Source organism: Bolinopsis microptera, chromosome 1 (genome assembly GCF_026151205.1).
Source record: "Bolinopsis microptera isolate Bmic1 chromosome 1, MBARI_Bmic_1.0, whole genome shotgun sequence".
NCBI classification, from domain to species: domain Eukaryota; kingdom Metazoa; phylum Ctenophora; class Tentaculata; order Lobata; family Bolinopsidae; genus Bolinopsis; species Bolinopsis microptera.
Window position 1 is genome coordinate 5,296,880 of NC_087072.1, and position 16,440 is coordinate 5,313,319.

Below are 16,440 nucleotides of genomic sequence, written 5' to 3' on the forward strand. Positions count from 1 at the left end.
GAATCATCTTGCTTAATACTCTTCATCTTTATAAGAACGTGCTGATTGCTGATGTTTTTACAACCTTAACAATTGACTCGGTTAAACAATTTGTCTCTTGTTTAAACTTTTAAACCCTTGTTCGCAAGGAATGTTTAAAATTCCTGCCATACTCCTACGATCGGATGCCCCTTGTCCAAAATATGATATTTTGTGCAATGTTTTTCATTGGAGGAACGAGATCTCGTCAGCAAATGCTGTTTGACTATACAACATATTATAAAACTTGGTTTTAACATTTTGATCAAAACACGGGGATCTCTCAATACTCCCTTTTCCGTTTGAAACCGATTAAATAAAGTCATTTATGTAATGAGATTGTGATTATAACGTTTTGTATTTGATAGGATGTCCTGATAGTGGTTGCTCACTTGCTATGTCCCCCCGAGTTTATATCCTTCTCTTCTTCTTACAACCTTTATTATCAGGTAATATTTTGTTTGTATTTTACTGTTCGTATGTGACTTTCCTTAATTCTATCTGAATTGTTCAATGAGGGATACGTTAGTTTATTAATAACTTAGTAACTTAATAAGTTTTACTATTCATCCGGGTTTTTATAACCAAGAAACCATTTGTGGATAAAATTAAAGCACACACCTTATTTTCTCGATTGCCATCTCATAATTGTCAGTCCGGAGGTTGCTAGTCTCCGTGAAACACCAGCTACTTTATCAGTCTGAGAAACCTTGTGTTATATTATAACATCTCCAGTTGTCATGATGTTACGACAATCAAACCCGTACATGTCCAATGTTACTATATGCCAAACCCTATGAATACAGCTTGTATTGTATATTATATTATGTACATTTCAGAATCTTCAGACAATCGTGTTTTCTACACTCGCCCCAAGATAATCAGCAACCCTGACGTGAGTGCTTATTTCTTCTTCCTAAAATATTGTTGTTAGAACAACATCTTTATTTGATTTTATATACACACGAATGACAAGTTTCCGTTTTTGTTCTTAAGAGAAACGGATAAGGTGATAGAGATTGATCAAATTATGTTAGTACACTGCTAGGGCCTCAGGCGGACACATTAGTATTCCTGTTGAAATCACTATATTGAAATCTGAAATAAATGCCGACCCGAATAATGTGCTGAGTATTTCTGTTGAAATTGTTATGTTGATTATAATATATATGTTGATTATATATATATCACCTTAATAACACCAGAATGTGTGTGTGTGTGTCTGTCTGTCTGTCTGTCTGTCTGTCCGTGTGTAATTTCCGGTCGGTTATACAAAAAAAACGGTAAGAGTTACGGGACTGATTTTTTCGGTATAGTGTCGACAAAACTTTGATGAAGCCCATAGGAAATTTTTTTAAAAATCGGCCGATGGTAAGTGGTTTAATTGATGGTTTTGTACCACAAATGTTACATAAAATTGCGTGAGCAGAACGGCAAGAGTTACGGGGCTTGCTCTCTCTCTCTCATTACTGTGTAATATGTTATAGCTGCATTTAAGTAGCGTCATAATTGGATTAGCCCGGAAGAATCGCTGTAATGTTATACCTTAAGCTTATTAGGGGAGGGGGGACTGTTAGTGTTTGGGGTCTGTTTGGACTGCAGAGAGAGAGAGAGAGAGTTCATACGACAATGTTATGCGTGTTTTCAAATATAATATGCGGGTGTGGTGCGGAGTTAACAAGGGTTAATTTCTATAACAATTTAAATAAAAATAGAAAGCGGTTCAAGACGGGAGTGATGAGGTGTAATACTCGGTGTTCAGACCTTATGATCATGGAGTGTGGTGCCTCATGGCTAATAATGACTTAATTATCCACAAGAAATAACTGATTATGAGATTATTGTTTAAGAAACTATTGGGTCACCTAATGCGGGTTTTGACTCAGCGGGTAATTACTCCTACCCTTTTTAACTGCGGCAGTGAAATCCCGGCCGTAGGCCGGGTTACACTAGTATATATATATTTGTGTTGAGATAGTTATGTTGAACTGCCGACCTGAATTGATTGATGTGCTGAGTACTGACACAATGAAACATCAAGAGATGAAGGTGTGACATAGCAACACTTGCTAAAATTAGCCAGAAAGTTAAGAAAGAGTTAAGAAAGTTGAGTAATAGTAGGAAGGTTTCTAACTGCCCCACACTCCCTGGTTTTACTCGTCTAGTTTTAAAACTGACACGAGCCTGAGTCTGCACTGATTTAGGTCTTCTGTCTTCTTGAGTTCCTGAGTCGGATTGCTTTGTTGCATGTCAACGTATTACATAGTGTATTACATGGCGGTGGCTGATGCGGCCGGAAGGTATTATATTTCACAGCGCATGAAAGATACTCTATTTTAGTGTCCATTACCAAATGCAGGTGACTCTAATTGTACCTGAAATACAAGAGTCTAGCCATTACCATTTCCATCTCCTCCTGTCACTTTTAATTGAGTGGACTTTGGTAATATCTAAAAATAGACGCAGGGTCCAGCCCACATAATACCTAAATTACTGTGACAACACCGTCACTAACTCGATCATTGTGTCGGTGCAACAGCAATGTTAATCATGGTTTTGTAATTTGGGAGATGTAAGCTGATAACCAATATACTGCAAGATGCCACTTATTATTGCGGTATAACGCCACTAAGTCACTAATTCAGCTCTTAATTCATTATCAGCTGCGTCTTATCTCAGGAACATATTATGTGATATTCCTTTGTAACAGCAACCTCTGTCGTTTAGTTCATGACATTGTCTGGGGTTGTATCAGAGTGTCTCCCACGTACTTGCTGGGTTAAGAATACTTCAGAGACAAGGCATCTGAGTTGGGCATGGTGGTGCCTTCCTGGGCAGGGTGGTGCCTTCCTGGTATTTTCTAACGGAAACTAGAAGCTGTAAATCCTTGTTTGACATACGCTGTATTGCAAGAATTTCCCCTCAGTTCATAAATAACACTAAATATGAGAAGCCTCAAGTTTCGCAAAATACCTTGTTAATTAACTTAAATTATATTACGCATAATATATATAATATTTTCAGAATGGGGAAGAACTAACGATAGGATTGAAACATAATTCTACCGAAATAGTTCTTTTATTACATAAAAACAGGTAAATCCATTCGCTATGTAAAATATGATATTAAGTTACATTAAGACATTCCACAACTTTTGTTGTATTTTAACTGCTCCATGACAGTTCTTAATTCAACATTGAATGTGGGCAGGGCAAATTGGCTAAGCATGTAGCCTTTGTCTGGAAAGTTAATCGATCATTTGCTCCGCGTTTCTACTCTACACATCACGAACGTCAACATAGGAAGAATGACTTCATGATACTCATTGCTCAAGCATAATCCTTACATTAGGGTAGCCTGGCACCATCTTTCTTCCCTTTGTCATATTGTAGTTTGTCGCGTGTGTTAGCCATGTTCACTTTGGAACGCGCGGCACCGAATCATCTTTTTGTGTGTAGAATTGCGCGATATACGTATTCGATCGCGCGGCGCGTTAATTCACACGCGCTCTATACATGTCGACTGGCCGCATGCTTTGTCTCAAGTTTTGAACATTATCTTCCTAATTTTCTTCCTAATAAACGTTGGTGATTTGAAATTGTCTCTCAGGGAGTTATCACGAACCTACAAAATATTAGCACAAGACGACGACGGCAATCTTGTACCATACAGGAAAGCTCCGCCCTGTCAATACAGTGGACATGTAGTTGGATACAAGTCTTCGATAGCCATCATCAGCATCTGTGATGGCATTAGGTAAGGTTTATTTTACAGGATTCACTTACCTTGAATGTATGGGAACACGTCTGTTGTAAGGTCTGAAAACTCTCACATTTCACCCAGTAAACTGTCACCTCTCGGCTGCAGGAAAAATCACACTACTTTTATTACTTCCCCAGTGGCAAAGTTCAGTACGGTAGATATGTATTCAATATAAAACCAGTGGAGGAAGACACCGGTGATGAATATCATAGAAATGATTATACTGGTTACGGTGAAGATCCAGCAATTCATCATAAGGAGCTGGAAGCTAGGATGAAGAAGTTACATAGACTTTTTGACCCGCCAGTTTATGATAAGGAAATGAACTTTGGTCATGTGCACACAGGTTAGTTTCTGTCTTTTATTCCAACTTGTTGAAGTTAGTTGTCTGATGGAATCTGAATCATGTAGATACCACTAACTAATATTACTCATAAAAATAATGTCTCTGCAGAAAGACATGACGATAAGAAGCATAACTATGTTATAAAATCTCGACAAAAGCGACTAACTTCCTACAAAATGAATCAGACACAAATTATGAAGGCTAATGTTAAGAAACTCGAGCGTCGTTACCTCGAAGTTTCTATCATCATTGATAAAGTTCAACATGAAAAATTAGGTGAGTTTAGTGTCGAAATTTAAGCGTTGTAATTTATTTTTATTTAGTTTAGAAAAAAATAATTCCGATAGATCTTTATATTGTGTGCGATAGCAAAGCAAAAGCTGATTGGGGCTAGGTTATCAAATCCTTTTCATATACTTCCACTATTATTAAAGCATACTTCTAGTTTCGGGATAGCCTGTAGCAGGCACCGCCCGAAATTTCCATTACTTAATTAAAAGGTGTTGATAAGGATTGTTCAGGTAGAAGCAGAGCCAAGACGACCGACTTTGTGGAGGGTGTTATGAACCACATAGGAAATGTAAGTTTATTGTGTGAATATCAATTTTGAAAAACGTTAAACATTCATATTGCTATATTGTTCACATTAAATAGATTTACTGCTGAAATCATGTAACCCCCTGAAAACTGACTTTTAATTTCAGAAATACAAGCCCTACAACATTATAGTAGCTATAGTACAGCTAGTGATATGGACGTCTCGTACTCCTTTTAGCATGCCTGACGGATATACGTAAGTGATCCTGATTGTCACATTTAGAGTATCTTTTCAGACGTTTTATCGTTTTATGTGACAGCCTGTACAGTATAAAGGAAGACTGTTTAATTTAAATAAAACAGTAATTTCACGAACTTCATCTCGTTTAGAACGGTCCTGGCCAACACAGCTCAGTACAGAAGAGATACCTTGATGAACCAGAAAGAGAGCGATATTACAATCATGATCACGTGAGTACTTACCAGGGGACACAAAACATAGAGTCAACTACAGTAATCTCAGTTAACTGCGCACTTCCCCTCCCCTTACTCCAGCCACTCGAACCTTACTCCACTCATTCCATCAGGGGTGTCCCGTTTAATGAAGTCTCTACAATTGGGGGCGCATACACCAACCAAATGTGTGACCCTCTCCGGAGCACCAACATTAACCACGACACCGGCGAAGGGAACAACGTCCCCTATCTGGCTACTCTGATAGCTCACGAAGTGGGTCACGTGTTAGGCATGTACCACGACGTAGACGATGTTAACATGAACGATGATAAAACTTGTGACTGCCCCTGTGAGTGTTATACCTTTCTGTAAAAACTATAACCTCTTCATTCAACTGGTATTCATAATTCTGGAAATTGAAAGTTAAATTAATATTTTTAAATGAGCATCGAAACTGATTCTCTAAGGGAAACCATTCCTAATTTAAACCTCACAATTAACGCACAGGTAGAAAAGAAGATTTCAATTACAAGTCGGGCACGTACGAGATCCCCGAGTTCTGCGGTACAGACGACAGATGCATCATGTATCCCACGATAAACCGTGACTATACTTACTTCTCTCTATGTTCCCGCCGTCTTCTTGAGGAACAATTAATGTTTGTCCACCGGTGCCTTTCTAATTCTCCTACCGAGGTCAGCACCTTTTGAGCGTCGAGTTATTTCCTTTTTCAACGTACGGAAACGTATCCTCAAAAGTATTCCCAAAGATTTTAACAGTCCCGACTTGGCGCCAAAAAAATTCTCTTAATTTATAAAACCGGGCATTTTTTGGAAGCAATATTTAAACAACAACTGTTTGTTTCGAGCGCGAGTTAATTAATAACCTGATGTCCCTTGCTAGGTTGAAGGGGATGGGCCAGTGTGTGGGAATGCTATCATAGAGAAAGGTGAGACATGTGACTGTGGGAGTGAAGAGGATTGTCCTATACTGGATCCCTGCTGTGAAGTGGGGACTTGTCAACTTAAGAACACCAGCAGCTGTTTTACTGGACCTTGTTGCAGTGATACAGTTAGTTCCAGATATTATCAGTCTTATTTCTTGCTGGGAGGTAGTTGACTTTGTTACACCTGCCTGCGTTTTAAATTATAGTTACTAAAATATTGTTTCATTGCTTTACCCACCTTCACAACACTTCCTAACTTCAGTGTCAGTTTAAACAGAAAGGGTCTCTGTGTAGACTTAAAGGTGAGGGTAAGGAATGTGATTTCGAAGAGACTTGCATGGGAGATACTTCTGTGGTAAGTTTAGATAGTTAAATAGATAAATGATACAAACTATTAACTTTTTTAATGCTTATTGCTCAAAAACTCTATTAGATAGTAGAAGTTGAGGTTCCTATCCAATATCTCGTTTAACTATCAAAACTGAGACGAAAATATACCAGCCCAGCAGCTAATTAAAAATCTCCCAGTGCCCGAGAGATACCTACAAACAGAATGGAAGACCGTGTAAGGACGGGAACAGTAGGAAAGGGTTCTGTTACGGCAGTGACTGTCTTACTCTTCTTAGTCAGTGCAGGGTGAGCCTTCTTTAATCTCGGTTTACAGAAATAACTGTAAGTTAGAGCTCTGTACTTAGACTTTCATCCACTGCAAAAGATTACTTCACCTCTCAAATTAAAGTATTATTAATTTATACGAAAGCCTATAACTCTATCTCATCAGATGGTGTTTGGTGAACACGCCTCAGAAGCAAGTGACGAATGTTGGAACGGTAATTTGAAGGGGTACTGGCAGGGTAATTGCGGGTATGATTTTGACGGCATTGATGAGAGCGGCAGAGTCAGCAACTACTATAAGTGTGAAGACGAGTGAGTTGAACCCCCGACATTCACAATATTTTCATTAAAATTTAGCTGAACTTAATCTGTTCGAAAATGGACCCGTCGTTAAAATATGTGTTCCGTTAACCAACGACAAGACTTTCGTTGATTAACGAAATTTTTCCCGTTACCAGGAACAAAAAGTGCGGTTTGCTGAACTGCAAGATTCACAAGGACAATGAGCAATCTGTCAGAGATTTCGTTAAGACGGTGCTTCCTAATGCTAAGACCACTATCGGAATAGAAAACCCTCGGGGCAGTACTGACGCCAACTATGCCTACCGCTGCGCGTAAGTATGATTCATACTCGATTTTTCCGTTCACCCTTTTGTAAAAAGGCAATAGTGAAAGGTTACGAATGGACGTTTTTGCAGAAAAACGTGGATTTTGGAGATAGCAGTAGGTGGGTTTAAATATGGTGTCATTCCGTCCGTTACCATGACAACTAGCGAGCGGTGTAGCTCGCGAGTATTGCTTGCGGAGATGTGATGTATATAGCTAGCCTGTCAATGAATGCGCGGCGCGAGTGTATTTTAATGTATACTATGCAATGTATAGTATTAGGTTATAAGCTCAATTTGTACGTGGCATGCGTAGTATAGTGTACTAATGAGTATCAATATTATAATTATGAAGTGAGCTGATTGGAGCTTATATTTATAGTTATAGTGAACGGAAATCTAGCGTCCGCCAAAACGAAACAACGGGCGCAATTCTTGTTCAAATAGCTTACCTCAAAATTATATTACTCTTTCAAAGAGCCAAGATTCACAGCTTCCAATGTGAAAAAATTCGCTTAATATAACAGTTACCACACAGGACAGTACGATTTGCCCCAAATATGAACAGTAACATGGAGGACGAGGAATCAGACGGATTTGTTGACTTGGGTCAGGTTTCTGATTACACTTCTTGTGGTCGGGGTCTCTTCTGTAAAAGGTAAAATAATTAGACCCACTTTATTTACTTTTTTATGGTCAACCTCGAAATTTATACCGTGACCTTTTTTAATTATGCCCATTGTTAACACAGACTTATTTTGACCTTGTCCACTAATCCAGTGCTGTGTGTACGTACGAAGCTCCCACCACCTGCCCCGCCCTAAACGGTTCAGAGTGCGCAGGACACGGCGAATGTAACAACCTCAACCAATGTCACTGTGACCAAGACTGGGGTAGTGATCTCTGTGTGGACTTCCAGAGCCGAGGAGGTCAGTTCGGAACCCCCCCCCCCCCCCCCCTTAACTTTTTAAAACATGCTCACTTTTTACATAGGTCCCAAAAAGTAAACCTTCCTTTCAGATCTTGTGTTAAAATTAAAATCAGATTTCACCATTAGAGATAGCCAAAGATTGCCAGGAACTGGGTAGGTTTGGTATTTTAACAGTGCGACCCCCCTTTGCTGGGTATTTGCCAGTGCACCCTCCTCAGTGGTATTAGCCGGTGCCGCCCCCTTGTGTATGTGCTGGCACACCTCTTAAAGCTGTTATAAGTTTAGTGCTAGCATGGCTTTTTAGTGAACTCTTATAGTTTGTTTTTACTTGACACTTGACACACAGTCAATATCTCATGATATTCGGATATCTCATGATATTCGGATATTCCCGGAAATGAAAGACGTTTGACTGGAACACGACTGTCACCCCACCCAACGTTGTCCTACTCTTTGTCTTTTCATCATTGGATAGTTAGATTATTTACGGACTTTTTATTATTTAAATTGCATAAACGGTCTGCTTACATTTTGCTTTGTCCACCAAGGGAATCATGAGACGTGTTGACGTCATGAGACGTCAGACAGACAACAGGAAGTTTCAAAAATCTTGACTATTTTTGGACCTTCTATCCCGCCAAAAAAACCAAAGACAATGACAAAGACAATGGCCCATCAGGATGGCGTCATAAAATCTCAAGAATATTATTCTTTGTCGCATGATTTCTCCTTCGCAAAGAGAAGTGTAAACAATTAAAAGTACCAGATGTTCATGACAACTGTCTCCGGACCCAGTGTCTCGTACACTTGTCAAATATTAAGTCAACCACCCGATTAATTACAGACAATTTGAATGGGCTGCTTACAACCTAGACCTCTTTGACCATTTGGGGCTGTTTAAACTTTTATAAACATGAACTCATCATGAAACAAGTTACAGTAATTACAGATACGCCCCTCCAGTTGTTACCTTTAGATCTGATGATTATTATCAACTCACAGCTGCCCTGGTCCTAAAAGTATAAGAGTATTATCCAACCTATAAGTAGTAGCTCGTTTTGAGAAGATAACGAGTCATGCGAGTTATATTTTTACTCTTGGTTACGTTGACAGCCGGACTTGAGGCAGTGGGACTCTCCCCCGAGAACAAGTCTGTCAGGGAAGCGTACAGAGAGTGGCTGGGAAACTTTGCTGCAGAGGAAGAATCTGGTCTACGAACGGGAAATAAGCAGCGGTTCAAGATCTTCGATGCGAACTGCAAGTACATAAAGTCGTTCAGCAAGGATTCCGGTTTTGGGATGGAGCTGAACCAGTTTGCAGCCATGTCAGAGCAAGAACTGGAGAGTTACGTAGGACTGAACATGACAGAGATGGTATCACTAAAAGACCCCGTCTCCCCAGGACCCCTATCCTCTACCCCAGTGCCCCTCTCAAGAGATCATCGCAGAGAGACAGGACTCACTCCTCCCCGAACAGTGGACCATGCCCACTGTGGGGGCGGATCCTGGGCTCACTCCGTGGTAGCAGTGTTAGAAGCCAGGTACAAGGTGCTCACTGATGAGATAGCTCTCTTCTCTGAGCAGGAACTTCTAGACTGTTCCTACCATGACGGCAGGAACTCTTGTAAAGGAGGGTACATGACTGCTGGGTTCCAGTATGTGAAGGACGAGGGACGGATAGCAGACAGGAGGTATTACCCTACCTACGGAGCCTCTGGGTACTGCCATAACAAGGTAATGCCTAACGCCATGACCCGGGCAGATGTAACGGAGTATCGGAGGTTACCAGCTGGAGAAGATATCCTGATGAGAGAAGTATCACTTAACGGCCCTGTTTCTGTGGGGATACGAGCTGATAAATCTCTCTACTTCTACAAGAGTGGACTGTATGATGCTGCCCAATGTTGGGATGGTGATATAAACCACGCTGTTACTGCTGTAGGGTACCAGCCTGACAGATGGATCATCAAGAACTGCTGGGGGACTTCCTGGGGGACTATGAGTGGGTTCGCCTATCTAAGCAGGAGGTATGAGAACGTGTGTAAGATCTCCAACTATCCAGTAACTGTGAACATGGGACTGAGGAGAAGTGTTGAGTCTGATGACTGGTGTCCTCATGTTCCCATGCCTGATAGGGAACCGTGCTGGTCTCATACTGACTATTCGTATGTGTGGAACCAGCAGGTCTGTGAGGCTAATGACTGTTGCTGGGACTCAGCGAATAAGAACTGTTTTGTCAAGTCTAAGATTACCCTCTACGAGAAACGGAACTTTGAGGGTGTTTCAGCTACTTTCTACGGCTCCATACCTGATCTCCAGCCGTATGGGATCACTCGAGTAGCTCACTCCATCAAAGTACATTATGGCAACTTCATAGTCTACACAAAAGAGAACTACGGAGCTGAGGGAGGATCCTGGGTGAACTTCTCCTGGGTGTACTAGAGCCGGGGGAAGGCTATCCTAATCTAGATGACTACAGTATGTCCCACGCAATCTCTTCCATCAGAGCGCTCTCCTCCGGACGTGACGTCATCACACTCTTCACGAACACACAGGCACGCGGTCCTGCACGTGCAATTTACAAGAAATCTTACTGGGTCGGCAGAGAGTGGAATGATGAGTTCTCATCTGCCTTTACGATGGGACAGTGGGAGGTGTGTGATCATGCTAGTTTCAAAGGGGACTGTGAGACCGTGTTTAGTGGGATTACGAGGAGTTTCAGAAATCTTAACGACGAAATTAGTTCCGCTAGAAGTCTTAATTAATCATTGGAGTGTTCTTTGATATAAACCTCGATATTTATATTCGAGCTCTCGTTTTAAATAATTAAATGTAACATCATTCAGTTGAACTTGCCATTGATATTGTTTTCCTTTGTCATCCTTCTCATGTCACCTGTGTTCAAAGCAGTGTAAACAAGTTTGTTTAGGAAGTGGAGCATGTGTGCTAAGTGCTTTCTCTAGTTTTGAGTATAAATCCATTATAATGTCATGTGTCACAGTCACTAACAGTAACACCCTACCTCTCCCTCAGTGTCAGAATACAAGACGATAATAATAATCCTGTGTATAGCTGTGGTACTGGTTCCGCTGATAGTGGGCGTTCTTGTCTTTGTCTTCAAACACAAGTTCGATATGAACAAAATGAAAGAAGAACAGTCCAAAATGTAAGTAGCGAAACGTCTGTAAACTGAACACTGATTAACTGTTCACTGAGATCGAATACTATAGATACGATCGATCAGTAAATCCATGTAAAAAACATAATTTCGCTGTGGGATAATATAATGGGTGTTTGATTAATTAGTTAATTGATTAATTAAATGTTACCGCTGATTCTGTGAAATGATCACGTGTCCACACTGTAGTTACAAAGGGCTAAGACGGTTCAGCTCCCGAGCCTTCAGTCGACAAGGTTCCACTTCGGACAACTCCACTCTCGGTGTTAACGTCAAGATGCCCTCCGTGACCAAGTACAAGAGGTAATTCACTGATTCATGTGTTTGATCATCTGCATGTTTTAATAAACTATAGTTTATGTTTAATATTATATTAGTCAATCAAACAAATGGTAGCTGTAGTTGTTGCTGTCAAGCGCGCTGCTAAGAAAAATAATATATCCTTGTGTTTGAACACCGCTACAAACCGCCCCAATGTTCACACGGCTGCCCCTGCAGCAGAGCGATAGCACCGCTGGACAAGGCCCCACGTGGCACTGTTATCGCTAACCCCAACTCACGTGACAAACACGTGAAACCAGCACGTCCCAGCAATGCGCCCACGTGCAATGGCAAGACTGATCACAGCGCAGGCCCTCGGGCCAAGATCAGTTCTTTCCTTTCTGGGCTAAGGTCAGAGAGAGTGTGTGTAAAGCCCCGTGTGCCTTCGTGTGCCGATCAACTGTGTCTTATCTTGTTTACCTCTTATTCCATGTGTCTTTTTTACTGTTTGTGATATCCTTCCCACTTATTTTCATTTTTCAACTGTTATTTAATTTTCAGGAGTTTCAGCGGTGAGGTTGTCATCGCAATTTTCGACAAAATTTATCGAAATTTTGTTCACAGCATGTGAATGATCTCGGTGGCGAAAATCCTGCCTTTTAGCAATGGCGGAAATTTTTAAAAACGTCGGTATTTTTGCAATAGCGAAAGCCTCAAAATTTCTCGTATAATAATGGCGATGACAACCCCATTGGTATTAGCATGGGCCATTTCTAGGCTACATCTTTTGAATTATTAAACTTTTGCTTTATTAAAACTATCTCTGTTTAAAATGTCTCGTCATTTTACAAATTACACCACCTTTGCCTGGAACATAAGCAGATAAGAGGCCGTGTAGTGAAAGTTAACAAATAATGACTCCGAGCTAATTCCTCAGCTACATCGAATATCTGCCCGTTGACGGTGGAGTAAATACCTTAGTTTGGTGAGGGGCACGATCGTGGCGTACCCTTGAAGCACATTTCTCTTTTTTGTTCTCCATCTGATCATCTTTATTTCAGAGATACCTTGAAGATTAAACACTGAATAAAATTTAGCTCTATTCTAACGATCTCATTTGTTCAGGGTCCCTAAGTTAGAGGTTCCAACAGTCACAGCCAAGCCGGCTAAAGCCCCTAAACCGAACACTAAACCAGACAACAAACTTAACAACAAACCCAAGAAAACAGAATTAAGAGTGCCGCCACCACCACCACCTGCTGCCGCCAAGTCTGCTAAACGTTTTGGAACGACTCCTAAACCAACTATCAGCTTATCTCCTCTCAGCTCAAATAATTCCACCCCTAACTCTAGGTAGCTAACAAGAGTTGACTTAAGATACATTGACTTCTCCATCATGTTATGTAGTCGAATCTATTGATTTTAACACAAGAAACCTCTCATCCTTTTTTTAATTTTTTAATGAACAAGGCAAGATCCCTGATTTTCTGATATGGTAATAAAAATATCTCATTACAGCCAGACGAGGTTGAATGGAAGTAGTAACTGGGGTCCACCCCCGGTACCCCCTCCCCCAGCTCCTGAGGCTAAAGCTGTTCTGAGGAACGCAAGAGAGGGACTCCGGCCGGCTCGATTGGACGACAGAACGTTAGTTTTATCTTTATCTTCTTCGCAATCTCCTTAAATCATCAGTTCTACTTGTGTCTGTGATTAGGCATATAATACTGACAGCTACTACCAGTTTATTTATAATACACCTGAGACCAGATGCATTATCTCACCTGTACTCACCACCAGGCAAAGTGAGACGTTTAAGAACGGTGTGAATATTCCTCAGAACACCCTGTCTGAGAAGCCAGTCAGCGACACCAACCTCACCAAGAAACCACTCCAGCCACCCAAACTGTTAGCTGGCCGGTCACGGGAGAGCAAGAAACTCCAGATTTCCGGGCCGACCGGGCAGAACTTGCATGGATTGGACGGCAGACCCAAGTCGCTTGTTGCAACCACTGACATTAAACAGTAAGTCATATTGTTCATTTGTTTCATCTGTAAGACTTTAAAATGAAAATATACGTAAAAGTAAAAATTTCCATTAAAATAAACAAGTCCGTGCTCTTTAATAATTTAATAGTTGACAGTAGTTGTAAACATTACCAGATGTCCTACGACTAAATAACTATATAAGTGCTGTTAATGGACAACAGTAAGTAACAGTTCCCTGCACAAGCACACTGTGTTCTTGTGTTTCTTGTTGTCGTGCTATTGACTAGTGCTACTCACTTACTCGCTACTCACTTACTCCGCTACTTATTTACTTATCCTGCGTGTTTGCTACTTTGTTCTGGTTTAGGATAAGTAACAAAATATATAGGCTCGATACCTGATCTCGGTAAATTTGTTAGGGCGATACTGAACTATTCTGTGGAGAGTATGGACAGGTATATTGCAGGCTTCTGTTTGTCTCTTTCAAGTCTTTTTTTCACTGATTATCTCCAAGAACAGTGTTTGAATTCGGCATTGATTATTACCAAGATCAGTGTTTGAATTCGGCATTGATTATTTCCAAGATCAGTGTTTGAATTCGGCATTGATTATTTTCAAGATCAGTGTTTGAATTCGGCATTAATTATTTCCAAGATCAGTGTTTGAATTCGGCATTGATTATTTCCAAGATCAGTGTTTGAATTCGGCATTGATTATTTTCAAGATCAGTGTTTGAATTCGGCATTAATTATTTCCAAGATTATTGATAGATCTGCGTGCTAAAATTAAGATTATTTTTAAACGATGATTGCAGAGTGTCAATTTCATGTAATTTGTTCGAGTTCATTAGCTTTTGATCCTATTATCTGTCTCTATACAGTAACATTGATCCGTTATATTTGAGCCACCATTCAGAAAGTCACTTTTTTCATAAAATTTTATAAAATTCAAGCAAACAGATTCCCTAGTCCAGATTCCCTTAGATTTTAACACAACAACACCTGATTCCTTCCCTAATTGCTGCTAATTACAAAATTTATAATTAACATCAGCAGACGGAGAATTCCCAAGCTTTTTTGTTAAACACAGTTGCTCTCAGGTCCAGTGACAGCATCAACACAGTCAGCTCTACTCGGGCCCTGTTCGACCCTAAAATCAAGAAGAAGGCACCTTCAAGGTGGAACTAATATTTCCGGAACGGAAGTTAAACTTCCTGCTGGTGCTCACCACTGTAATATAGTCAGAGTCCGATGATTGTGATCACGTGACCAGTAACAGAATAAAAGACTGAGATATGAACTCTGAGCTTGAATACGAGGCGATTATTACTCATATTTGTCGATGTTCTTTGTAAATGTTGTATCTTATTACTAGGATTAAAAGGTTAAAGTCCAGAAGGTCCAAACTTTAAAAGCGATGTTGGGATTGTTTCGTTATCGAAACAATTTGTAGTTTGCTGTTGTTATGGGTTGCACAATGCATATTAAAGATCTCAATTATCTAATTTTCTTACCTGAAGAATCAGAGGTCTATGTTAGATTCAATTAGATAGCATAATCTTTGTGTATTTTTGTATTTATATAATTGATGTTGATTGAGGGTTCAGGGTTTCCAGAATTCTAACTCTTTTATTATTCTTTTATACGTCTTTTAACCAAAATATTAAATAAACACTAAAAACAAGGTTTATTTTTATTCAAGATAATATATTTTAATTTTCTACGCTATGCTCATATTTATTTCGATAGTGATGGAATTTCAATTGTGAACTTCATAAAGTTTGGTGTTTGCCGATGAATAATAGTTGTAATGACTGATTTAGTTAAAATGAATTACTGGTTTACTAGGTGAAATAAATTACCGATTTGATGGTGATTTATCTGAAGATACTGATTTTCTCCACTCTTTTGTTAGGAAATGGTGTATTCACACCATGGTGGAGGTTTGTATTTCAGGCATTTTGTACACTAAGAATTATTTTGTTCTTGTGTACTGGCAGGTTTGGGAAGGGAAATGTTGATGAAGGGGCCTGTCGATGCCTTCTTGCGTATCCCTTGTAGTATTTTCCTTACCCCTATTGATACTTTTTGGCTGATTGAACATTTTTAACGAGTTTGTTTTTAATTCTGAATTCTGATAATAATATGCGTCTTTTAATTTTCAACAACGGCAAAAGTTATTTTTCCATCAACCCATGCCAGGATGGCAAGTTTCCATAAACGATATTTTATGATCGGCGCCGATAATCGTTTATTGAGCGCTTTTTCGGCGCTTTTAAAAAAAAAACCGTTTACAATCGCTTTTTTTACGATTATAAACGGTTAAAAAAAAATCGCTTATAATCGACTATAATTGATGTCGTAATTCAAAAAAGCGCTTTTTTTAATTTAAAAGCGCTTTTAAGCGCTTACTAGCGTCGCTGAGCGATTTGAAAGCGGTTTTCCAGTAGGATTGGCGCCAAAAACGGGTGGATAAGCGGTTGGCCGGATAAGCGATTCGTAGGCGCTTTTTTGAACCATTTATAAGTGATTATAAGCGCTTATAATTGGGGTGCAATTTAGCTGTTTGTAAAGCGCAAATAAAGCGCTTATAAGCGCTTTTAAAATTGAGTCAGGAAAACGCTATATTACATCTTATAACCGCTTATAATCGATTATAAGCGTTTTTTAAGAAATCGCTTATTACGGCTAATTCATCGCTATTTCACCGCTTTTACCGCTTTTCCTATCATCCATGGCCAGGTGAGCAGGAATTAAAAAGCGCTTATAAGCGCTTTTTCGATGCTGCCCCTGGCCCTAGC

General features: G+C 39.9%; 2 protein-coding genes across 18 annotated transcripts; both read left to right on the forward strand.

Moving 5' to 3' along the window:
- The first annotated feature begins 349 nt into the window (after positions 1–349).
- On the forward strand, positions 350–15,783 carry LOC134826154 (zinc metalloproteinase-disintegrin-like jararhagin). 17 transcript variants are annotated; one of them, XM_063838450.1, is made up of 28 exons: positions 350–467; positions 858–913; positions 3,043–3,113; positions 3,628–3,774; positions 3,918–4,126; positions 4,235–4,402; positions 4,648–4,706; positions 4,831–4,919; positions 5,054–5,134; positions 5,251–5,468; positions 5,627–5,814; positions 6,023–6,190; positions 6,328–6,420; positions 6,594–6,701; positions 6,847–6,992; positions 7,139–7,294; positions 7,824–7,943; positions 8,066–8,214; positions 8,343–8,369; positions 11,249–11,381; positions 11,583–11,696; positions 11,892–12,065; positions 12,592–12,639; positions 12,780–13,007; positions 13,173–13,301; positions 13,452–13,676; positions 14,060–14,095; positions 14,740–14,917. In XM_063838450.1, the coding sequence occupies exons 1-28, from the start codon at positions 416–418 to the stop codon at positions 14,825–14,827; spliced, it is 3,480 nt and encodes a 1,159-aa protein (XP_063694520.1). In that variant the 5' UTR covers positions 350–415; the 3' UTR covers positions 14,828–14,917. The 17 variants fall into 17 exon arrangements, with proteins under 17 accessions (XP_063694520.1, XP_063694525.1, XP_063694522.1 ...); XM_063838455.1 differs by lacking the exon at positions 14,060–14,095 and adding an exon at positions 13,815–13,860 and having other exon boundaries at positions 14,740–14,821; XM_063838452.1 differs by lacking the exon at positions 14,060–14,095 and having other exon boundaries at positions 14,740–15,783.
- On the forward strand, positions 9,213–10,740 carry LOC134826156 (digestive cysteine proteinase 3-like). The gene has a single exon (XM_063838468.1). The coding sequence runs from the start codon at positions 9,293–9,295 to the stop codon at positions 10,655–10,657; it is 1,365 nt and encodes a 454-aa protein (XP_063694538.1). The 5' UTR covers positions 9,213–9,292; the 3' UTR covers positions 10,658–10,740.
- Positions 15,784–16,440: the final 657 nt, after the last annotated feature.